This window comes from Pseudoliparis swirei, chromosome 13, assembly GCF_029220125.1.
Source record: "Pseudoliparis swirei isolate HS2019 ecotype Mariana Trench chromosome 13, NWPU_hadal_v1, whole genome shotgun sequence".
In the NCBI taxonomy this organism is placed as follows: Eukaryota; Metazoa; Chordata; class Actinopteri; order Perciformes; family Liparidae; genus Pseudoliparis; species Pseudoliparis swirei.
The window spans coordinates 16,040,819-16,061,711 of NC_079400.1; the positions used below are offsets into that span (position 1 = coordinate 16,040,819).

A 20,893-nucleotide genomic window follows, 5' to 3' on the forward strand; every position below is an offset into this window, starting at 1 on the left:
TTGCTCTCCTGAAGGTTTCTTCCCTTTTTTTCCCCTGAAGGGTTTTTTGGGAGTTTTTCCTGATCCGATGTGAGGTTTTGGGGCAGGGATGTCTATGTGTAGATTGTAAAGCACTCCGAGACAAATTTGTAATTTGTGAAATTGGGCTATACAAATAAACTGAATTGAATTAAAAAAGAAAGACAGTGCCTCAGCAAGGAAGGAAACGACAATGATAGAATATGTGTTGAAAAAACAAGGGCTTATCTAAATATTTGTATAACAATGATGAATATTTTGTGTTACGGGATGTTTACAGTGTGCACTGAAATTATCACTTACTTATTTTAGGTGTGTGCTGAATAGACATAATTCGGCAAATCACACAACAATTAGCACAGCAGGAATTTATCCAGTGTTTATGTGGTGTATAAAAATATATATATATATGTATGTATGTGAGATATATATATTAGTGCTGTGAAAAATAACGCGTTAACTCAGTTAATCCAATTACAGGTTTAACTAGTTTTTTTTTTTTAACGCATTTAACGCATGCGCAGAATGAGCTTCCAATCCGTCTGTTGTTGGTCGTCGGGACGAAATAAGTCACTTGCAAAATGAGCTTCCAATACACCACTTCAATCTGAACTCTGTCCGCTCTCATGCAGACGGTCTGTTCATCGGTAATGATCCTTCCGCAGGTTCACCTACGGAAACCTTGTTACGACTTTTACTTCCTGTAGATCAGGGGTCTCAACACGTCGATCGCGACCTGCCAGTCGATCGCGGCGTAGTGTTGGTAGATCGCATGACATTAAAAAGATTGGCCCGCCCCCTGACATGTTCTCTATAGCACGTCTTTGTTCTTTTATTAAACTAAACGTCTGTTGTTGATCGTATCTCCACAGCAGCATGTCATTTCTGTCTCTACGCGTTGCGTTAACACTTATCGATCTCCATCTAGCGCGCCATAGAGCTCCGTGCGCGCGCATCGGGACCGAGCAAAAAAAAAGTCACTTGTCAATCTGTCCACCTTTAGATTGTATCATGGTGGAGTTAATGGTTGACAAACAAGAGAAAAATGCTCTGTTTACCCCTCCTGTTACCTTTACATTTACGAACATATTTTACCCTCGGGGTCAATTTGACCCCAGCAATTAAAACCTCCAGAAAATTATTAGAATTAATATTGCTTCCCAAGTTTAAGTGTGAGGTACTTTATGTTTGTTTGTTGACTACCTAAATAGCCCTTTAAATAAATAAAAAAGTTGATATTTCTGATATGTTTGACACAGTGAAAAACAGCCTGGGGTCAAATTGACCCCAAAGAACACCGACATTAAACATTGAATGGGGTCAAATTGACCCGAAAGGTAACAGGAGGGTTAAACATTCTGTTTAGGATGAAGATGTATTAATGTTCCATATCGAAGAAAACTGCTAAATAACTGCTGAGTTGCAGCACCATTGTATAGAAGAATGTATAAATGTATATATCCGTCTTTTGTCATAAATCTCTATGTTCTCACAAAATATACCGAGAATATCGGTAATGTGATTAATCATGATTAATCCACAAAAACCTGTGATTAACCCGATTAAAAATTGTAATCGTTTCACAGCCCTAATATATATATTTTTTCATATACACACACACAGATACAGTGGGGGGGGGGAGTATTTAGTCAGCCACCAATTGTGCAAGTTCTCCCACTTAAAAAGATGAGAGAGGCCTGTAATTTGCATCATTGGTAAACCTCAACTATGAGACAAAATGAGAAAAATCCAGAAAATCACATTGTCTGATTTTGAAATTATTTATTTGCAAATTATGGTGACAAATAAGTATTTGGTCAATAACAAAAGTTCATCTCAATACTTTGTTATCTACCCTTTGTTGGCAATGACAGGTCAAACGTTTTCTGTAAGTCTTCACAAGCTTTCCACACACTGTTGCAGGTATTTTGACCCATTCCTCCATGCAGATCTCCTCTAGAGCAGTGATGTTTTGGGGCTGTCGCTGGGCAACACAGACTTTCAACTCCCTCCACAGATTTTCTATGGGGTTGAGATCTGGAGACTGGCTAGGCCACTCCAGGACCTTGAAATGCTTCTTCCGAAGCCACTCCTTCGCTGCCCGGGCGGTGCGTTTGGGATCACTGTCATGCTGAAGGACCCAGCCACGTTTCATCTTCAAGGCCCTTGCTGATGGAAGGAGGTTTTCACTCAATATCTCACGATACATGGCCCCATTTATTCTTCCCTTTACACGGATCAGTCGTCCTGGTCCCCTTGCAGAAAATCAGCCCCAAAGCATAATGTTTCCACCCCCATGCTTCACTGTAGGTATGGTGTTCTTTGGATGCAACTCAGCATTCTTTCTCCTCCAAACACAGCGAGTTGAGTTTTTACCAAAAAGTTCTATTTTTGTTTCATCTGACCAAAAGACACTCTCCCAATCCTCTTCTGGATCATCCAAATGCTCTCTAGCAAACTTCAGACAGGCCTTGACACGTCTGGCACTGCAGGGTTTGAGTCCATGGCGGCGTAGTGTGTTACTGATGGTAGCCGTGGTTACGTTGGTCCCAGCTCTCTGCAGGTCATTCACTAGGCCCCCCGTGTGCTTCTAGGATTTGTGTTCACCGTTCTTGTGATCATTTTGACCCCATGGATCTGATCGGCGCCGATCCATATCGGCCGATATTCCCATTACCGGTTTTAATCGGCGTTCTCAAAACGGCCGATCAAACTTGGCCGATCAGATGACATAAAATCTGTGAGAACGATCAGAGACGTTTCAATCGCGGCGCATCGCAACGGAGTAAATGCGCCTGGCGAGGGCCGGCAGAGTGCAGAGGTCCACGGGGGGATCCTCACGCACCGAGCGGCGTCTCTGTCCCCCCGAGTTGAATCACTGGGTCAACTCAGCCGACACTTACATGTCTGTGCACCTATAGACTGATGTTGACGGTAAACGCATTCGATCGGGAGCACGCGAGGGTTTTGATAAAGTTAGCGGAAGGATTTACGTGACACAACATCCGGTTTTGCAAAGTTATCGGAAAGAACCACGTGAAACAACATCCGTTTTTCAAAATTAGATGACGACAAATCATACACTAACATATAAAAGTAAACAATGAACTGATTTTGTATCTTTATAGATCGTTTCTGAAATTTAGCTTAAATTATGCTAACATTAAAACATTTTACTGTACCAAGGAAGAGTTTATAAAAATAAAAGTCAGACTTTTGTATGTATGTATATGTATTGCATATCAAGGCCAGGACAGTAAGCCTCTCATATGGGCTGTGGAAGAGCAAGTGGGCCAGGTCGCAGGGAGATTAGAGGAAATGATGTAACCTTAAACTGTCTGTTCTGACACAGGAGTCTCACATATGAAGGGTTAAACCCTAAAACAAACATGCAGCTAGCAACACACACTTTTGTAAAAGAGAGTAAGTGTGTCTCCACACAGTTGCAGAGGAAAAGAGGATGCTGACGTTTCTGTTTGGCTCTTTTGCAGTGTTCAAGTGCCCATCTGGGCCTCATGTCTTGGATCAATTACAGTATACAAGAGAGACTAAACTAATGATCTGAGGGACAAAAACAGAGACTCAGAAAACATGCCGATAATAGAATCCCCACAGCTAAATGGAGCTACTCTTCATCTTTACTTCAGTTCACACACCTTTGTTCTTCATTCAAGTCCCTAGTAGCTTCTACATAGTGCTCACTAGTCTGCCAGAGGTGCACACTAACAACACACAACTATAGATAAACAACAGCTGAGACTTGCATAAGCATCAAAGAGACCAACTTGGCAGGCAAATGTAGCCATTGCAATTAGAAGGAATCAACAGAAATTCCCTTTCACCACTCTTGGTCAGCCAAATGAAAGCGAAGACACCAAAGTGTCTCTACATCAGAGCTTCAACGGCCTATCAAGTACTTAAAGATTGGCATTACCGCACACACATATGTAATGCACATCCTGCGTCACATCACAACCAAACTTAGATATACAACTCAACAGGAGGGCTGTTGTTAACCTTTTAAAGAAAACATACGATTTCATTCTATACTTCAAGAGCAACATATATTGACAATTACTATTTTAGTATGCAGGCAATTAAGAGACTTTCATATATTAAATACACTGGAGAATATACATGTTATTAGTTTGACTAATGTTGTTCTTGCTTACCTGGGTCAAGTCCTGGTCCGTCAATAGATGCAACTCTCGGGGTTTAAAGCAGTTCTGACATTTACTTTTGTTGAAGAAGTTAGCCTGGAATTTCCTACAGGGGTTTTCTTTCGCGGCAAACATTATATGTCCCCACCTTTTAACTCCAGGTAATGTCTCTGCAGGATTTGGATCAACAGTGGAGTGGCGTTAAACCCGCTGTGTTCTGTGTTCTATTTCAACTTCGAAAAAGCTCCAGCACTTCGATCCATTTTCAATTACAAAGAGCGAACAGAAACTGAATTGTTCGGGATCGAGGTTCGAATCAAAAGCTTCTTTTGTCTGTTTAGTTGTATCCAATTGCTACGTCCCAATAAATAATGAACTGCCATCAAGCCAGCCTTCTCATCACTCAGTCCGTGATGAATGCGTTTCAGTTCATGGCCTGCGACCACAAAGCGGAGTGTCGAGAAAGGTGGCTAATATCCTGTTAGCTTGCCAATGTGTTTTTCAAATCAATAACGTGATGGTGTACGCCACAAAAAGTAAATGTGCAGTTATCGCCTTCGAGCTACATTAAGCATCAACAGACTCCCATGTGAAGGACCCAACCCAAACGTGAGCTTGCATTCAGACAGCGAGCGACTCTCCCAGGCGCAGCAAGCAGCCCATGCAAAGTTGGTCCAGCGCTCTGGTTAGCCCCGTTAGCTAACTCGCAGATAGGCTAGCTAATGGAATCTTCTACAGGCTAGCGTCTTTAACATGACTTTAAAAAAAAGAGATGGTCGTAAACTTAGAACGGTTCCAGTGATTTTTTTCCAGGTAGAGACGTTGCATGCATGGAAGGGACCTTTTTGCCAGTCACAGAGGGCAAAATGGGTATTTAGGGGTTTGTTCTATAACTAGCCTGGTTAGCAGCAATAGGTGTATTTTCTTCATTCCCAACAGAACGATGGGGGCGCAGAGAGCTCCTGGAATTCTACGGAATCTCGCGATGACTGCTCACTGGCGCCGCCCACAGCGAGAGCACAGTTACTGAGATTGTCATGACATTACCATTGTGGAACTTGATTAGATAACCTCGTAAATGTAAAGTAAGATAAACAATACCAACTGAAATACTCAATAAAATGCTCATTAAAGAATCGAAGTCAACAAACAGAGTTGAACGAAGTATACACAACAATATATAATACAGCCACTTCATTACAATAAGTGGTGCATTCAAAATGTTAATTATAGAAGTATTTACATATTTATATAAATGTGCTTGAAGTAAAAGTAGCCTATTAATTATGCACAAATTCATGCATTTCATATATCTACATATAGGTTGTGACATATGTCCTATAACTGGTTAATTTAAGGAGGAATTTCTGATCACTATTTTATATTTTGTAAAAAACTATGACAATGCCAACTCAATGATACGTATGATAGTTATGTAAAATCGGAATCTGCTTACTATATCAGATACATGTAGTGGAGTAAAAAGTACAATGTTTTCACATTATGTGTGAGACAAACGTGGTCCTGAAGACAACTACTGGAGCAGGAGCTACCATAGAATAGGTACTATTATTTTACCTGCCAAGTGTTTATATATGTATGTATGTCTGTCTGTCTGTCTGTCTCTCTGTCTCTCTGTCTGTCAGCATTATAGAGTTACCCAACCAAATAGAAACAATAGTGAGTCAGAAAAAGTAGTAGTGAAGTGCTTTAATAAAGTGATTTCTGCATTCAATCTTTATTGATAAGAGAGTAATTTTTTAGTTGGAAAACTTTACTAACTCGAAGAGCAGCACCAGACTTGCTCCTTAATACAACTGAGACTCACTTTTCGTCCATAGCTTCATGTTGGCAACAAGAGGACATGCCTCAGATACCACATATGTGGTATAAGTGAAGCAGAGGCTATTATAAGCAGCAGGTTCCAGTGGAGAGCAACAGGACAGACAGAAAGAGGAACAGAGCTGTGTGAATGGACAAGAGACATAGACGGAGAAGGGCCTGTTAACTCAATCTGGGAAAAACGAGCCAGTCCTGCTGTAAAGGAACCAAGAATAACACAGATTACAGGTGTGTGTTGTGTGTGTGTGTGTGTGTGTGTGTGTTTGTCTATTCGTATGTGCCAGTTGCAAGATGACTAACCAAATATGGGGCAGAGCTGGGTTTTAGGAGTCATCATAAATACAACTTTGTATGTGGATTACAGCTTATTTTAATGCATTTTCCTGAGTGAAGCAGGGCAAGTAAGGTCATCCATTGCTTATGAATGTGAGCCTCTTCAGTTGCACTTGGGGTATCCTGTGACAATATCCTGTAGGTCACATAGTGGTGGCAGCATGACCAGAATATATTTAGCTGCTCTCTTCAAACTCATTTTACATGGTAAGTGTGTTCACAAGGTTGTCACAATCAATATAAAAACAGGTATACATACTGGGTAGATCAGATACATTGGTCTGCAAGTATCTTTATGTTGAAAAGTATTAATGACTGTGTACTATGTAGTAATTTACATGTTACTGGCTTTAGCATGTTGTCCACTTTAGAGTAATAGTTCGTGAAATGCTTATCCACTTTCTTGCTAAGAGTAACTGTAGAAGAGAAGAGCAATACTCTTAATCTTCTCATCTAATTCTAGCCAGGATAGCACATACACCTATTTCCCAAACTGTCAGAAAATACCATTTCAGCAGTTATACGTTGAAAGTTTATCTGTGTTCTTGTCAGATATCCCTCCTCCCAGTACAGACAGGAAGAGAGAGTATTACATTGTTAAGCCTGATGTTTACTCCTTTCATAGTGCTGAGACAGATTGAGGAAGGTTACTGTCTCACACAAGATTGCCTCTGACAAATCATTAGGAACACATAGTGTTTTCCTGAAGTACACTGATAAGATGAGTCCTGATACATAAAGCCCATCATCCATTACTGGTGACCACAATTGAAACAATACCAAATGCAAAAGTTATAGATTTAGTAACACATTTAAAGAATGGCTTTTTAGCTCTCACATCGTTGCGATGTGTTCTGCATGTGTTCTCTTTTGTTATTGACACTGTATTAGTTTACACCACAAATGAGCTCCCCTGATCTCGACTGCTGGCTCTTCTAATGCAGGTTAGTAGGGGTGTAGCTCTTGCTTGCACTGATCCTGAATCCTCTAATCTACAGAACATGGCCCTGCCCTCGGTGATGGTGTTGCCCCTGGTGATTGTCGTGGCGGCGGGGTTATACTACATCTACAATAAAGTCATGCACTTCATGTCCAAGTCCTTAGTGCGAAACAAAGTGGTGGTGATCACTGATGCTGTGTCCGGGGTGGGAACAGGTAAATAATCCCACTTGTGTTTTGTAATATTTAACTTTTTCACCATGTCTGTCTGCAGGATGTTTTAGAGGCAAAGTCACTTTCACTAGACTTAGAATCCTGCAAAGGAACAAACAACTTGTGCTTATTCAGATCTTGTATATGTGCCATTTGATGATTCTTGTATTTTAGCCTTGACTAAAAATAATAGCTTCTGAGTCAATTCAGCATATGTTGTTTTGAACTGCATGATCGTGGCAATAGTGGCAATTACAACATTATTTATGTTTTGCATCCCAACAAAACAGAAATCTGAATGCTTTCATAGACATAAAACAGGTTTAACCCCCCACACTTTTTCGAGGGGACCATCGTTATGGTTGACAGTTACATTCAAAAGTGGAAAAACAAAGATATAAAAACTCTAGGGAATTAAAAACCGACGGACATGACGACCCTGGAAAAACTGGGGAGTACTTACATTAAGGGCATTTTTGGCATGAACATTTATCGTGGTCAATGGAGTGATGTGACCACTGTAATATTTTCAATTAGATTCGACTATATCGAATACAGAACGAGGAAGAGTGTATACAGTATATTAAATTAAATCTTCCCAAACTTGCGGAATAGTTTTTTTGATATCCATTTCCCAGGCAGCTTTGGTTTTATCAGTTGTATACTGTAAGTGTGCAGACTTTGTGAACTGTGGTCCTGGTATGATACGAACATTTCATCATTTAAAAAGTCATCGAGAAAAACCAAACCACTTTAACGCCAGACTGTAAAAGCCAAATCTAGTTGAGATGGTGTAAATCAATGGCATATCTTGTCATGCATCACATGCATTTGACTCATTCTATATAAATGAAGAGAAATGAAGGCGATTTATTGGATCAAAGAATGATTTTCAGAGAATTTATTTGATCATTTTAAACACATAAAGGAATGTATGCAATATTCTCCTTTTTATTAAGTTTATCCATCCTGCTGGAGGGATGGGAAGCCTCAAACATCCGTCTTAATAATATAAGTGGAATACATTTTCTTAAGTCGAAGTAAAAAATGCAAAACCAAAGAGACGTCGATGTCAAAAACAACAATTTTAGGCGTTTACATGCCGTTACTTCCTAGATGAAAGCAGGGATTTTCTGGAGTCTTGGCTGGTTGCCTAGCAATGCCGATCAGTTATGTGCCCTATACTTCCTGCTCGGAAGCAGTCACTGTGACAACAAGACTGCAGGAAGTCCCGGAGGCCGCCCACGAAGTAGTCTGACACATTACCCCACATGTTTTTGGTCTATATGTAAAGTTCAAGCTTCATATTAAGCATACAGACATGGCATGACAATCGTCTCATCAAGCTATTAAAGTAAAAAAGTATTCCTTTAAATTAAATTAATTACTTTTTCTTTCTGTTCAGAGTGCGCCCATCTTTTCCATAAGGGCGGTGCCAGGCTGATACTCTGTGGGAGTAGCTGGGATAAGCTGGAATCTCTGTATAACTATCTGACTGACGATGCTGACCCCAGAGAGGTGAGGAAAGGAAACAAGTACAAATGGAACATGCTGACATTCATTTCAGTTTAAAATATCGTTAACATGCCAGACTGATTAAACCCTTGTAAACTGAATCCATTACTCTTTTTTGTGCTGAGAAACCAATCTTTCACTATGGCTACTCCAGTAAACACTATCTCCTGTCTAAATGAGTATACACTGGACACTTTGGCAGCACAGTGACACAATCTTTTTTGTAAAGATCCCTCAATTAGCCATTAAGAATGAATACAGGACAGTGACATGACATGAATAGTCCTGTCTTCATTTAGATCATAACCCTCTGCTCTGTCGCCATCCCCCGCCTCACCGCTTCCTCCTTTTGTCAACACAATAGCAGGATATCCTGCACACTCTTCTATACACAGGATAGTGTAATCATTTTGTATTTAGTCCAATAAACATCATTAATGTTACAGTAACCTGAAAACAACTGTATTGTGACAGCAGAAATTACTTCCCCCATTCTGCCTCCCCCAACTGCCGTCCAATACTCTCATTCTAACTAGAAACTCAGTGTGTGTGTTTTTGTCATGGTGGCAACAACACACACTCAGATTGAGGCTAGAGGACATATAGCAGAGCAAACTAATACAGTCTTGTGTCTCACTAGACGTTTGCCCCAAAGTTGGTGATACTGGACTTCAGCGATATGGACAGCATGGAGGAAGTGGTGGCTGAGTTGGTGGAGTGTTATGGCTGTGTGGATATGTTGATCTGTAACAGCAGCATGAAGCTGAAGTCCCCGGTGCAAAGTGTCTCCCTCCAACTGGATAGAAACGTCATGGACATTAACTACTTCGGCCCCTGCACTCTGGCCAAAGGTGGGCTGGACTCCCGCTACTATTTCTCTGTTTTTTTTATTTTTATCTAACGCTAATATGTCCAAATAATGTCGCAGGTGTTCTTCCAACGATGATATCAAGAAGATCGGGGCACATTGTGCTGATCAACAGCATCCAGGGAAGACTGGCTGTCCCATTCAGAAGTTCATGTGAGTTGCCAACAAAAGTCTGTGAGCTGTTCTCAATTGAAAGGGTTCGTTCACTGGAATCACAAAAACATATTTACACTCCTTCCTTTTACAGTTGATAGCCATTAGACGAGAGTAGAGCAGCCAATTCTGTACTCAAGTAGAACTATTGCTAAAATTTAGTCTATGAGTTCTGTTTGTGTTGAAATTGATTTCTAGAGGTGTTAACTGATGGTGTGTATTGGAGGATGTAGTTTGTGATGGCATTGAACTGTATTGTGTTTTCCGAACACGTGTATCTATTATTTTGTCCACACATTGCATATCATTGAAGGTGGACTAAAAAAGAGAAACAACAACTCTCTGAAGTCAACATCACAACATGTTTCAAACATGTAGATGTGTCCTCACAGTGTGATGCAACAGAAGTCTTCCTGTGAGCTGTGATAAGACAGAAACCATTACAGTATGTCCTCTATTATGTGTGGAATGAGATTTCTTTACAACCGTATCACGCCTCTTGTGTGTGTTGTTTGTGATGTTTGTGTATGTCTCGGTTTGTGTGTGTGTGCGTTTGTGTGTGACAACACCTTTCAGATGCTGCATCGAAGCATGCGGCGCAGGCATTCTTCGACTGCCTCCGTGCTGAAGTGGAGGAGTACGGGATAGTTGTCAGCACCATCAGTCATACTTTTATCAACCCCATGGAGCCGCCGCCTGTGAAAGGGGACACCCCTAAAAAAAACACCCTAGCTGCATGTGAGTAAAATAAATGGTATTGAAGTGACTGACAAGTTGATGGTTATGAAGAAGCTGCAGTTTGTAGGAAATAGTTCAGAGTTTTGAGGTCTATTTTCTTAGTCTTTCGAATAACTTTTCTTTGCAGTATGGTGAGTGAATGTATGTGTTCATCCACAGTTATCACCAGCCAGTTGACCCATGGTGTGTGCCCATCAGCCCTGGCCAATGAGATTATGCAAACGGTGAACAGCAAGAGGAAGGAGGTCGTGCTGGCCCACCCTATCCCCAGGGTGGCCCTCTACCTACGTTCCCTCCTCCCCTCCTTCCTATTTGCTGTGCTGGCTGCTGGAGTGAAGGACTTGGTCGTGGATGAGTAGATTAAATTCAATTCTGTTTATTTTGTCTAGCCCAAAATCACTAATTTCAATTTTGCCTCAGAGGGCTTTACAATCTGTACACATACATATATAGATGCAGTTGGAAAAAATCAGAAATGGAATCATCAAGAGATATGAACTAAAGCTTGTAAAGGTAGAAATGTACGAGTATGTGCTTATGTGTTGGTAAAGGCTGGATCACCACTTGATCCAGCCTTTACCAAGCCCAGGCCCCTTAGAGGTCTGTGTGGCAGCTGTGGGGGTGGGGTCTCCAATTAGGCCTCGGCTGCTGGCTGATTGGTAGTCAGCCAGCTGCTCTGGCTGATTGGCAATCAGCTGGCAGCCGACGCGGCTCTCATAAAACGAGCAGTTGAGAGCGGAGTGGAGAGAGTGAGCAGAGGCGCCGTCGTGCGATCTGCTGAGTGAAGTGCGAATTGAATAAAGCATGTTCCCGAATACCTCGTTGTTGGCGACTCCTCGGTGCTTTGGGGGGAAACTCACAGGTGACAGCCGTTACACTGGAGCCCAACTTGGGGCCCCCTGGAAAAAAGCAGATGGAAGGAGAAGAGCCAGACCAGCAATGGAGTGGATTGGGGCTAACCGCCAGCTCCTTGAGGGCCTCCAGGACCTGGCTGCAAGGCAGACGTGCGTCCTCGAGCAGTTGTGGCTGGCCCCTGCTCCCCGGGACCCGTCGCCGCTGCGGCCGAATCCTGACCCCGGTGACCCGTCGCCGAACCCTGATCCCCGGGACCCATCGCCGCTGCAGCCGACCCCCGATCCCCAGGACCCGTCGGCGCTGCCGATGGCCCATGTTCCCCGGGACCCGTCGCCGCTGCCGACCCCTGATTCCTGCGTCCCGGCGGCGGTGCCAGTTACCCCTGCCCCGTCTCCATCCCGGCCGGTCCCAGTTCCCCGTTCCCCGTCCCGGCGGGCTTCAGCTCCCCGTGCCCCCGTCCCGGCCGACCCAGAGCCCCCTCGTCCTGAGCCCGGTCCCCCAGAGCCCCCTCTCCCGCCCAAGCTCTCACGGGGGGGGGGGAATAGTCAGCCAGCTGGCAGCCGACGCGGCTCTCATAAAAGGAGCAGTTGAGAGTGGAGTGGAGAGAGTGAGCAGAGGCGCCGTCGTGCGATCTGCTGAGTGAAGTGCGAATTGAATAAAGCATGTTCCCGAATAACTCTTGTTGTTGGCGAATCCTTGGTGCTTTGGGGGGAAACCCACGGGTGACGGCCCGGAAGCCGTTACAGTCTGGCTTCAGGTTCCGGCAATTAGTTTGTGGTGATTTAGTTGAATTATATTCCTTCAGACTTTCATGAAATCAAACCCTGTTCAAGATTCAAGATTCAAGATGTTTTATTTGTCACATACACACACAGGGTGTGCAGTGAAATGAAAGTGGCAATGCTCAGCAGGAATGTGCAAGGGCAACAAGTACACACTATTTACAATAAAAAACAACACAATATTTACAGTAAGTGTGTGTGTGTGTGTGTGTGTGTGCCTAAGAGGGGCAGTTGTGTGGGTCTATGTGGGGGTCCTGGTGAGGTCGGAGTTCACAGTCCTGATGGCCTGAGGAAAGAAACTCCGTCTCAGTCTCTCTGTTCTTGCAGGTGACTACGGAGGCGCCTGCCTGACCGCAGCAGCTGAAACAGTCTGTTGTTGGGGTGGTGAGGATCCTTCATGATCCTGCCGGCTCTGGTTCTGCACCTCCTGGTGTACAAGTCCTGCAGGGTGGGAGTGTAGTTCAATAGTGCGTTCAGCCGAACGCACTACTCTCTGCAGAGCCTTCCTGTCCTGAGCGGAGCAGTTGCCAAACCAGGCTGTGATGCTTCCTGTCAGGACGCTCTCTACAGCTCCAGAGTAGAAGGACTGAAGGATCCTCTGGGAAACTTTAAATTTCCTCAGCTGCCTGAGGTGGTAGAGGCGCTGCCTTGCCTTTCTCACCAGAGTGTCTGTGTTCGTTGACCATGTCAGATCCTCGGTGATGTGGACTCCCAGGTATTTATACCCGCTCACCCTCTTCACAGTAGTCCCGTTAATCCCCAGTGGTGAGTACGTCCTCTGTTGTTGTACCCTCCTAAAGTCCACAATCAGCTCCTTAGTTTTGGTGACATTCATGATGAGGCTGTTGTCCTGGCACCAGAGTGACAGATCAGCAACTTCCTCCAGGTAGGCCTTCTCGTCGTTGTCGGAGATCAGGCCCACCACCACTGTGTCATCCGCAAACTTGATGATGGTGTTGGAGCTGAACCTGGCCACACAGTCATGTGTGTACAGGGAGTACAGTAGGGGGCTGAGGACGCAACCCTGGGGGGATCCTGTGTTCAGGGTGAGGGATTTGGAGGTGTGTCTGCCCACCCTGACCACCTGTGGCCTGGCGGTCAGGAAGTCCAGGATCCAAGCACACAGGGGTGTTCAGTCCCAGCTCAATCAGCTTGCCGGCCAGTCTGGAGGGACTATGGTGTTGAAAGCTGAACTATAATCAATGAACAGCAGTCTCACATAGCCCCCCTTCTGGCTGTCCAGATGAGAGAGTGTGGTGTGCAGTACCTGGGAGACAGCATCATCTGTGGATCTGTTTGGGCGATAAGCAAACTGCAGCGGGTCCATGGAGGAAGGGAGGAAGGCGCAGATGTAGTCCTTTATCAGCCTCTCAAAGCATTTCATGACCACCGAGGTGAGGGCCACCGGTCGGTAGTCATTCATACATGCTGGAGAAGCATTCTTGGGCACAGGGACAATAGTGGATCTCTTGAAGCAGGCGGGGACCACGGACTCAGCCAGGAAGAGGTTGAATATTGTGGTGAACACTGGAGCTAGCTGATTAGCACAGGTCTTCAGTACTCGCCCAGATATGCCATCTGGACCTGCAGCTTTCCTGGTGTTCACCCTCAACAGAGCCCTCCTCACACTGTGCTCGGTCACAGAGAGTGTGTGTTCATCCCCAGCGGTAGAACTCACCTCGGCTACGCTTAACGGTGTTGTTGTTAGCGGCGAGCTAGCGCTGTTGTTGCTAGCCTCAAACCGTGCATAAAATGAGTTCAGGTCGTCCGCTAGGGATGCGTCGGCACTCACCATTGCTCTGGTAGTCTGTGATAGTCCGTAGCCCCTGCCATAGGCGCCTGGTGTCGCGCTGCTCCATCTGTGATTCCACTCTGTCTCGGTACCTCCTCTTGGCTTCCTTCACCGCCCTCCTCAGTCCATAGACCGCTGCCTTGTACTCGTCCATGTTGCGGGATACAAGACCGGAGTTATAGGCAGCAGTACAGGCGTTCACAGCTTCACGGATGGATCTATCAACCCACGGCTTTTGGTTAGGAAAGACCCTAACTTTTACCGTGGGGACGATGGTGTCCGCTAGCGTTGCTATGAGGCTCATTGCTACTTCCGCAAACTCGCTGACGTCACTGGAACTGGATTGGATCATGTCCCAGTCGACGACACGCAGAGCGTCCTGTAGCTCAGCCTCTGATTGGTCAGACCACCGCGTTACGTTCCTCGTCACTACCGCTTCCCGCGCGATCCTTTGTCGGAACTCCGGAAGCAGAAACATGGCGGCATGGTCTGATTTGGCGAACGGAGGGAGAGAGACAGCCTTGTAGCCTCTCTTGAATGGCGTATAGCAGTGGTCCAACAGTCGTTCCTCGCGGGTGGCGCACGTAATGTGCTGGTGAAAGTTCGGCATGACTTTTTAGGTTTGCCCTGTTAAAGTCCCCAGCCACCACCACAGCCGCGTCGGGATACTTGTTCTGATGCCGACATAACACATCATGTAGGTCCGATAGTGCTACGTCGGTGTCCGTTTGTGGTGGTATGTAGACGGCTGTGGTGATGACCGAGCTGAACTCCGGGAAGGTAGAATGGACGGCATGAGATCGTCAGATGTTCCAGGTTCGCGAGCAGGAACGAGAAAGAGTCTTAATGTTCTTGGGGTCGCACCACATGTTGTTAGTCATGAAGCAAACCCCTCCACCCTTAGATTTACCAGACTCTTCCGTTCTGTCTGCACGGAAAACAGAGAAGGACTCGGTTGGGCATATGACTCGATCCGGCACCAGCGGGTCAGCCATGTTTCCGTCAGACAAAAGATGTTACAGTCCCTCATGTCCCGTTGGAATCTGATCCTTGCCCTAACATCATCCATCTTATTTTCCAGAGACTGGACGTTAGCAAGAAGGATGCTGGGCAGAGGTGGACGGTGGGCTTGAACTCTCAGTCTGTTCCGAATTCCGCTCCGTTTCCCTCGATGTTTTCGTCGTCTCCCCGTAGTAGCGGCTCCACTGTTGTTGATGTGGTTCGCTCGTACGATCTCTGCCGGCCACGCTGGATCGATGGAAAAAGTGGACAAAAACCCTTGTTTTGCGCAAAAGTTTATGTCCAAAAGTGTGCTGTGGTCGTATGCTGTTAGTGCCGATGTGTTTGTGGCAAAGAAAACATTAAAAATAAACACAAAAACTAAAAGAGCGCACAATCTCCGCGGAGCTACCTCGACGGCGTCTGGACACAGCCGCGCCATCTTCATCTTCATTCTATTTATGCTCTTAGACATTTACATTCTGTAATGATGTCTCTATATAGTTTTCTTTGTGAAAGGGGGAGTCTGAAATTCCTACGTTACATTTACGGAAGCATAACCGGGAGTAAGGATTTGAATCATGAAGTAACTAAATGACTAATGGTAAAATGTACCCACTTCACCAATCTGAATTGCTCTAAATTTAGACATGAAATCAATATCCATTATTTTCGATATCATCAGAAGGCCAGGATTTGCCTCAACGTATATATCCAGTATTCTATGTTTAACATGTAACGTTATAGAATTATTTTCATTGTGAATGTCTTTCTCTGTATGTCCTCTAGGTGGCAGCCACATACAGTATAGTCATTGATACTGGCGGAAGAGACCTCTTGCAATCAATTGTTAATGTGAGCTGTCACCATATTTTCTGTTTTGAAATATTAATCAATTCTCCTAATTTGTCAACAATGAAACAACTGATGAAAAGACATGTAATGATGAACATGTAATGGTGTGCTAATGTGCATTTCAATGGAAGGAAAAAATTAATGCAAAATAAATGATTTCTTTACAACAAATGCTGAAAATGAAAGACTTTCTTCAGGCAGCTATGACATTCACGCAGATACAATATGCCCATTTAGGGCCAAAAGGACATGTGAGGGATGAGAGACAAAGGGGCCAATCCCTTTGTACATCGTGTGCGTGTGGTGTCAAGTACAGCTGGTATGCGTGAGTCTGTACTCCATGTGACTCTCTGGGGAATTCTATGTCCTTTGTGTCCGGGACCGGCGGACAAGAATGTCTCTGCAATGTTTACATTAATAAATATAGCTTTCAGACATTTTCACCTGTCAAACGGATTTTTTTGAAACATTCTGCAAATTGGCATTTTTATCTGATACATTAACATGTGTCACACAGCACCGCCTGATCACGTTTGATTGCATGCACAGAGGTCAGCCCCACATATGAATAACTGTTTCACAAAAGACAGCAAGCATGTTAAGCCATGAAATTGTCAGATTCAGCTATGCCTAAAGGTAAATCAAACAAAAATGCATCGAGGTGTGCAATAATGTCTGAGAATCATTGAAGCCTCATAGCTTTTTCTCAATCATCTTTGTGGTGAGTATTATGTTGATAAAGCTCAAACACAGCGGAGATGATTGTCCTTAAGCCATATTCTGCTCAGAAATGGCCTTTCCAAGGTGATCACCCTTATCAGTTTTTAAAGCTCAGTTTATTGACACAGACCTGACTTCTGGAGGTTATGCAGAGGCCATGGTAATGATTCCCTAGGCTGTCACCTACAACACCAGGGGGGCTGGCTCTTATGCTAACTTTATGTTGACGTTATTGCTCCAGTGAGTTAATGTCTGCACAGTGGGTTCTCTTTGTCCATCTGTTGTAGCTGGGCTAAGTGCATTCTGCACTGTGGTGAAACTGTAAAGAGAGACATAAGTGTGTTAAAAAAAAAGAATAATGGATGTTCTATATCAAAAATAACTTCCCTCAAAAAATTGCATCAAACTTTATTTCTGTAATTGGTCTCAATAATATTGTAAATACATAATTATTGTAAACATAGCTGGCCTGTGGCAGAAGTGAACAGAAATGGCATGAACATCTATGCAAATATTTATGCATTTTATTCTCAAGTTATCATTCATTTGAAATCTAATTCTACTTTGTATGATGTCATTCCATCCAGTAATGCTAATTACAATTGTGAATAATTTCCCTTTTGCTATGTACCTTTGGTTGTATTCAATTCAATTCAGTTTATTTGTATAGCCCATTTTCACAAATTACAAATTTGTCTCAGAGTGCTTTACAATCTGTACACATAGACATCCCTGTCCCAAAACCTCACATCGGATCAGGAAAAACTCCCAAATAACCCTTCACGGGGGAAAAAAGGGAAGAAACCTTCAGGAGAGCAACAGAGGAGGATCCCTCTCCAGGATGGACAGGTACAATAGATGTAATGTGTACAGAGGGACAGATTTAGAGTTAAAACATTCAATAAATATGACAGTGTATGAATAGCTCGTAGTAGGCATATCCACGATGGAGACCTCCACGATCCATCAGGCAGATGGAAGTAGAGAGGAGGAGTGGGCGGAGTCTCAATAGGGCAATGGCGTAGTTGGTAGTACAAATATTCCACGATCCTGACCTCGATGATCCATCAGGCAGATGGAGGTAGAGAGGAGCAGTGGCGGAGTCCGATGACCCTAAGAGACGTGAAGTCAAAAGGACTCCGGGGAGAAAGCAGAGTTAATAATGTGTGATTGAGAGATGAAAATTCAGCCATAAAGAGAGAGAAAAGAGGAGATAGGTGCTCAGTGTATCCTAAAACGTCCCCCAACAGCCTATAAGCATATCAAGGAGCTGGACCAGGGCAAACCTGATTCAGCCCTAACTATAAGCACTGTCAAAGAGGAAAGTCTTAAGTCTACTCTTAAATGAGGTGACTGTCTGCCTCCCGGACTGAAGGTGGAAGCTGGTTCCATAAAAGAGGAGCTTGATAACTGAAGGCTCTGGCTCCCATCCTACCTTTTAAGACTCTAGGAACTACAAGTAGCCCCGCATTTAGTGAGCACAGCTCTCTAGTGGGGCAATATGGTACTACAAGCTCCTTAAGATATGATGATGCATCACCAATCAAGGCTTTGTAGGTTAAGAGAATAATTTTAAAAGTGATTCTTGATTTTACAGGGAGCCAGTGCAGAGCAGCTAGTGCAGGAGTGATGTGATCTCTTTTCTTAGTTTTAGTGAGTACACAAGCTGCAGCATTCTGGATTAACTGGAGGGACCTAAGAGTGTCAGGCCGAGATTCCAATCAGGACTCAAATGCTGAGGCGTCAGTTTAATAATTCCAAACAAAAACTCTCCTAAGAGGTGGAGGCTAAACAAGGTACTAAGAAATAAAAAGCTGGACGATGAAAACTACAACAAAAATCGCTCTTTCGAGGTTGGTACTCACTTTACAAAAGGCACTATGAAAACTCCAACAAAAATCACTCTTTCAAGGTTTGGTTTACAAAAAGGCTTGGCGGCTATGAACTTGGCTTTGGTTTAACAACCATGAGACGAAACACTTTGGCACAGGACAGAGGGAAGACGCAGACTATAAGCACATGAGGGTAATGGGGAACAGGTGGAAACAATCAGGGATGACAATCAGACCGGTGACACATGAGGAAGGGCAAGTGACCTGAAACGAGAGGAGAGTTAGACTTCAAAATAAAACAGGAAGTTACGAGACAAAAACCCAAGACAAGACAAGCTTCACCACGGTGTGACAAAGAGTCTTATTAGAGCAGCCTGATAATAAGGAGTTACAGTAATCTAGTCTAGAAGTAACGAACGCGTGAACCAATTTTTCTGCATCTTTTTGAGACAAGATGTGCCTGATTTTTTAAATATTACAGAGATGAAACAATGCAGTCCGTGAGATTTGCTTCACATGGGAGTTAAAGGACAAGTCCCGGTCAAAGATAACGCCGAGATTCTTTACAGTGGTGTTGGATGCCAGGGCAATGCCATCAACAGAAACCACATCACCAGATAATTGATCTCTGAGGTGTTCAGGGCTGAGAAAAATAACTTCAGTTTTGTCAGAGTTTAACACCAACAAGTTGCAGGTCATCTATGTTTTTATGTCTTTAACCCTTGTGTTGCCTTCGGGTCAATTTGACCCGATTCAATGTTTCACCCTCCTGTCGCCTTCGGGTCAATATGACCCGATTCAATGTTTAACCCTCCTGTTACCTTTATATTTACTAACATATTTTACCCTTGAGGTCAATATGACCCCAGCTATTAAAATCTCCAGAAAATTATTAGAATTAATATTGTTTTCCAAGTTTAAGTGTGAGGTACTTTATGTTTGTTTGTTGACTCCCGAAAGAACACCGACATTAAACATTGAATCGGGTCAAATTGACCCGAAGGCGACAGGAGGGTTAAATATTGAATCGGGTCAAAATAACCCGAAGGCAACACAAGGGTTAAGACATGCTTGAATTTTAGTGAGTTGGTCTGGCACCCGGCAGCCACGGCCAAAGACAAGTGTAGGCTGCAGAGCATCATCCGCTCGGCGGAGAGGGTTATTGGCTGCAATCTGCCTTCCCTCCAGGTCCTGTTCACTTCCAGGTCACTGAAGCGGGCCAGCAAGATTGTCACTGACCCCTCCCATCCTGGTCACACCCTGTTCGAGTCCCTCCCCTCTGGTAGGAGGCTGCGGTCCATCAGGACAAAGACCTCCCGCCACACCAAAAGTTTTTTCCCGTCGGCAGTTGGGCTCATCAATGGAGCCCGGGTCCCCCACTGACTGACTCTGTTACCCCCAGGACTACCTCCTCTTCTTCCTCCTTCCTCTCTCCTCCTTCTTCCCCCTCCTTCCTCTTCCTTCTCCTCCTCCTCCTCCTTCTTCTTCTTCCTCCTACTCCTCCTCCCTCCTCCTTCTTCTTCCCTCCTGGAGGCCTCCTCCACACACATGTCACTTTAACATGCACTTTAACTGGAGGCCTCCTCCACACACATGCCACTTTAACATGCACTTTAACTTAAACACAAGTCACATGTAACATACACTTTTAACTTAAACACACATCACTTGAAACACACACCTAAACACTTTAACATTATTTGTTATCCGAGCACTTTATCTTTATCTTATCTTATACTTAAGTTCACTGTTGCTGTCGCGTTGATTGTTGTTTGTCATGTCTAAATGTTGCACCTTCCGGCAAAAAAATTCCTCGTTTGTGTAAACATTCCTGGCAATAAAACTGTTTCTGATTCTGATTCTGATGTGTAAGGTAAATAAAACTGGTCCAAGCACAGAACCTTGTGGAACTCCGTGACTAACGTTGGTGGTTATCAAGGCTTCATCGTTTAAAATACAAACTGAGATCGATCTGATAAATAGGATTTAAACCAACTTAGTGCGGTGCCTGAAATGCCAATCGACTGATCCAGTCTCTGTAATTGGATGTCATGGTCAATAGTGTCGAACGCAGCACTAAGGTCTAACAAGACCAGGACAGAGATGAGTCCTTTATCTGCTGCCATTAAGAGGTCATTTGTAATTTTCACCAATGCTGTCTCTGTGCTGTGGTGTTTTCTAAATCCTGACTGAAACGCCTCAAATAAACTATTATGATGTAAAAAGTCACACAACTGTTTTGCGACCACTTTCTCAAGGATCTTGGAGAGGAAGGGGAG

At 44.0% G+C, this 20,893-nt stretch overlaps 2 protein-coding genes across 7 annotated transcripts in view; one reads left to right on the forward strand and one right to left on the reverse strand.

Moving 5' to 3' along the window:
• The window catches only part of LOC130203884 (myosin phosphatase Rho-interacting protein-like), a 66,978-nt gene extending 61,883 nt beyond the window's left edge, over positions 1-5,095 (reverse strand). For 3 of the 6 annotated variants that reach the window (XM_056430331.1, XM_056430330.1, XM_056430329.1), the window contains exon 1: positions 4,191-5,092. In XM_056430331.1, coding sequence (XP_056286306.1) covers positions 4,191-4,313 — 123 coding nt within the window. In that variant the 5' untranslated portion in view covers positions 4,314-5,092. Of the gene's footprint in view, positions 1-4,190 lie in introns of all 6 variants that reach the window. The other 3 variants (XM_056430338.1, XM_056430337.1, XM_056430336.1) reach the window with 2 other exon arrangements.
• Positions 5,096-6,139: 1,044 nt separating this feature from the next.
• dhrs7cb (dehydrogenase/reductase (SDR family) member 7Cb) lies at positions 6,140-11,596 on the forward strand. The gene is made up of 7 exons (XM_056430339.1): positions 6,140-6,248; positions 7,352-7,508; positions 8,911-9,023; positions 9,661-9,871; positions 9,949-10,041; positions 10,618-10,779; positions 10,939-11,596. Exons 2-7 carry the CDS (start codon positions 7,355-7,357, stop codon positions 11,136-11,138), a joined length of 933 nt encoding a protein of 310 aa, XP_056286314.1. The 5' UTR covers positions 6,140-6,248; positions 7,352-7,354; the 3' UTR covers positions 11,139-11,596.
• Positions 11,597-20,893: the final 9,297 nt, after the last annotated feature.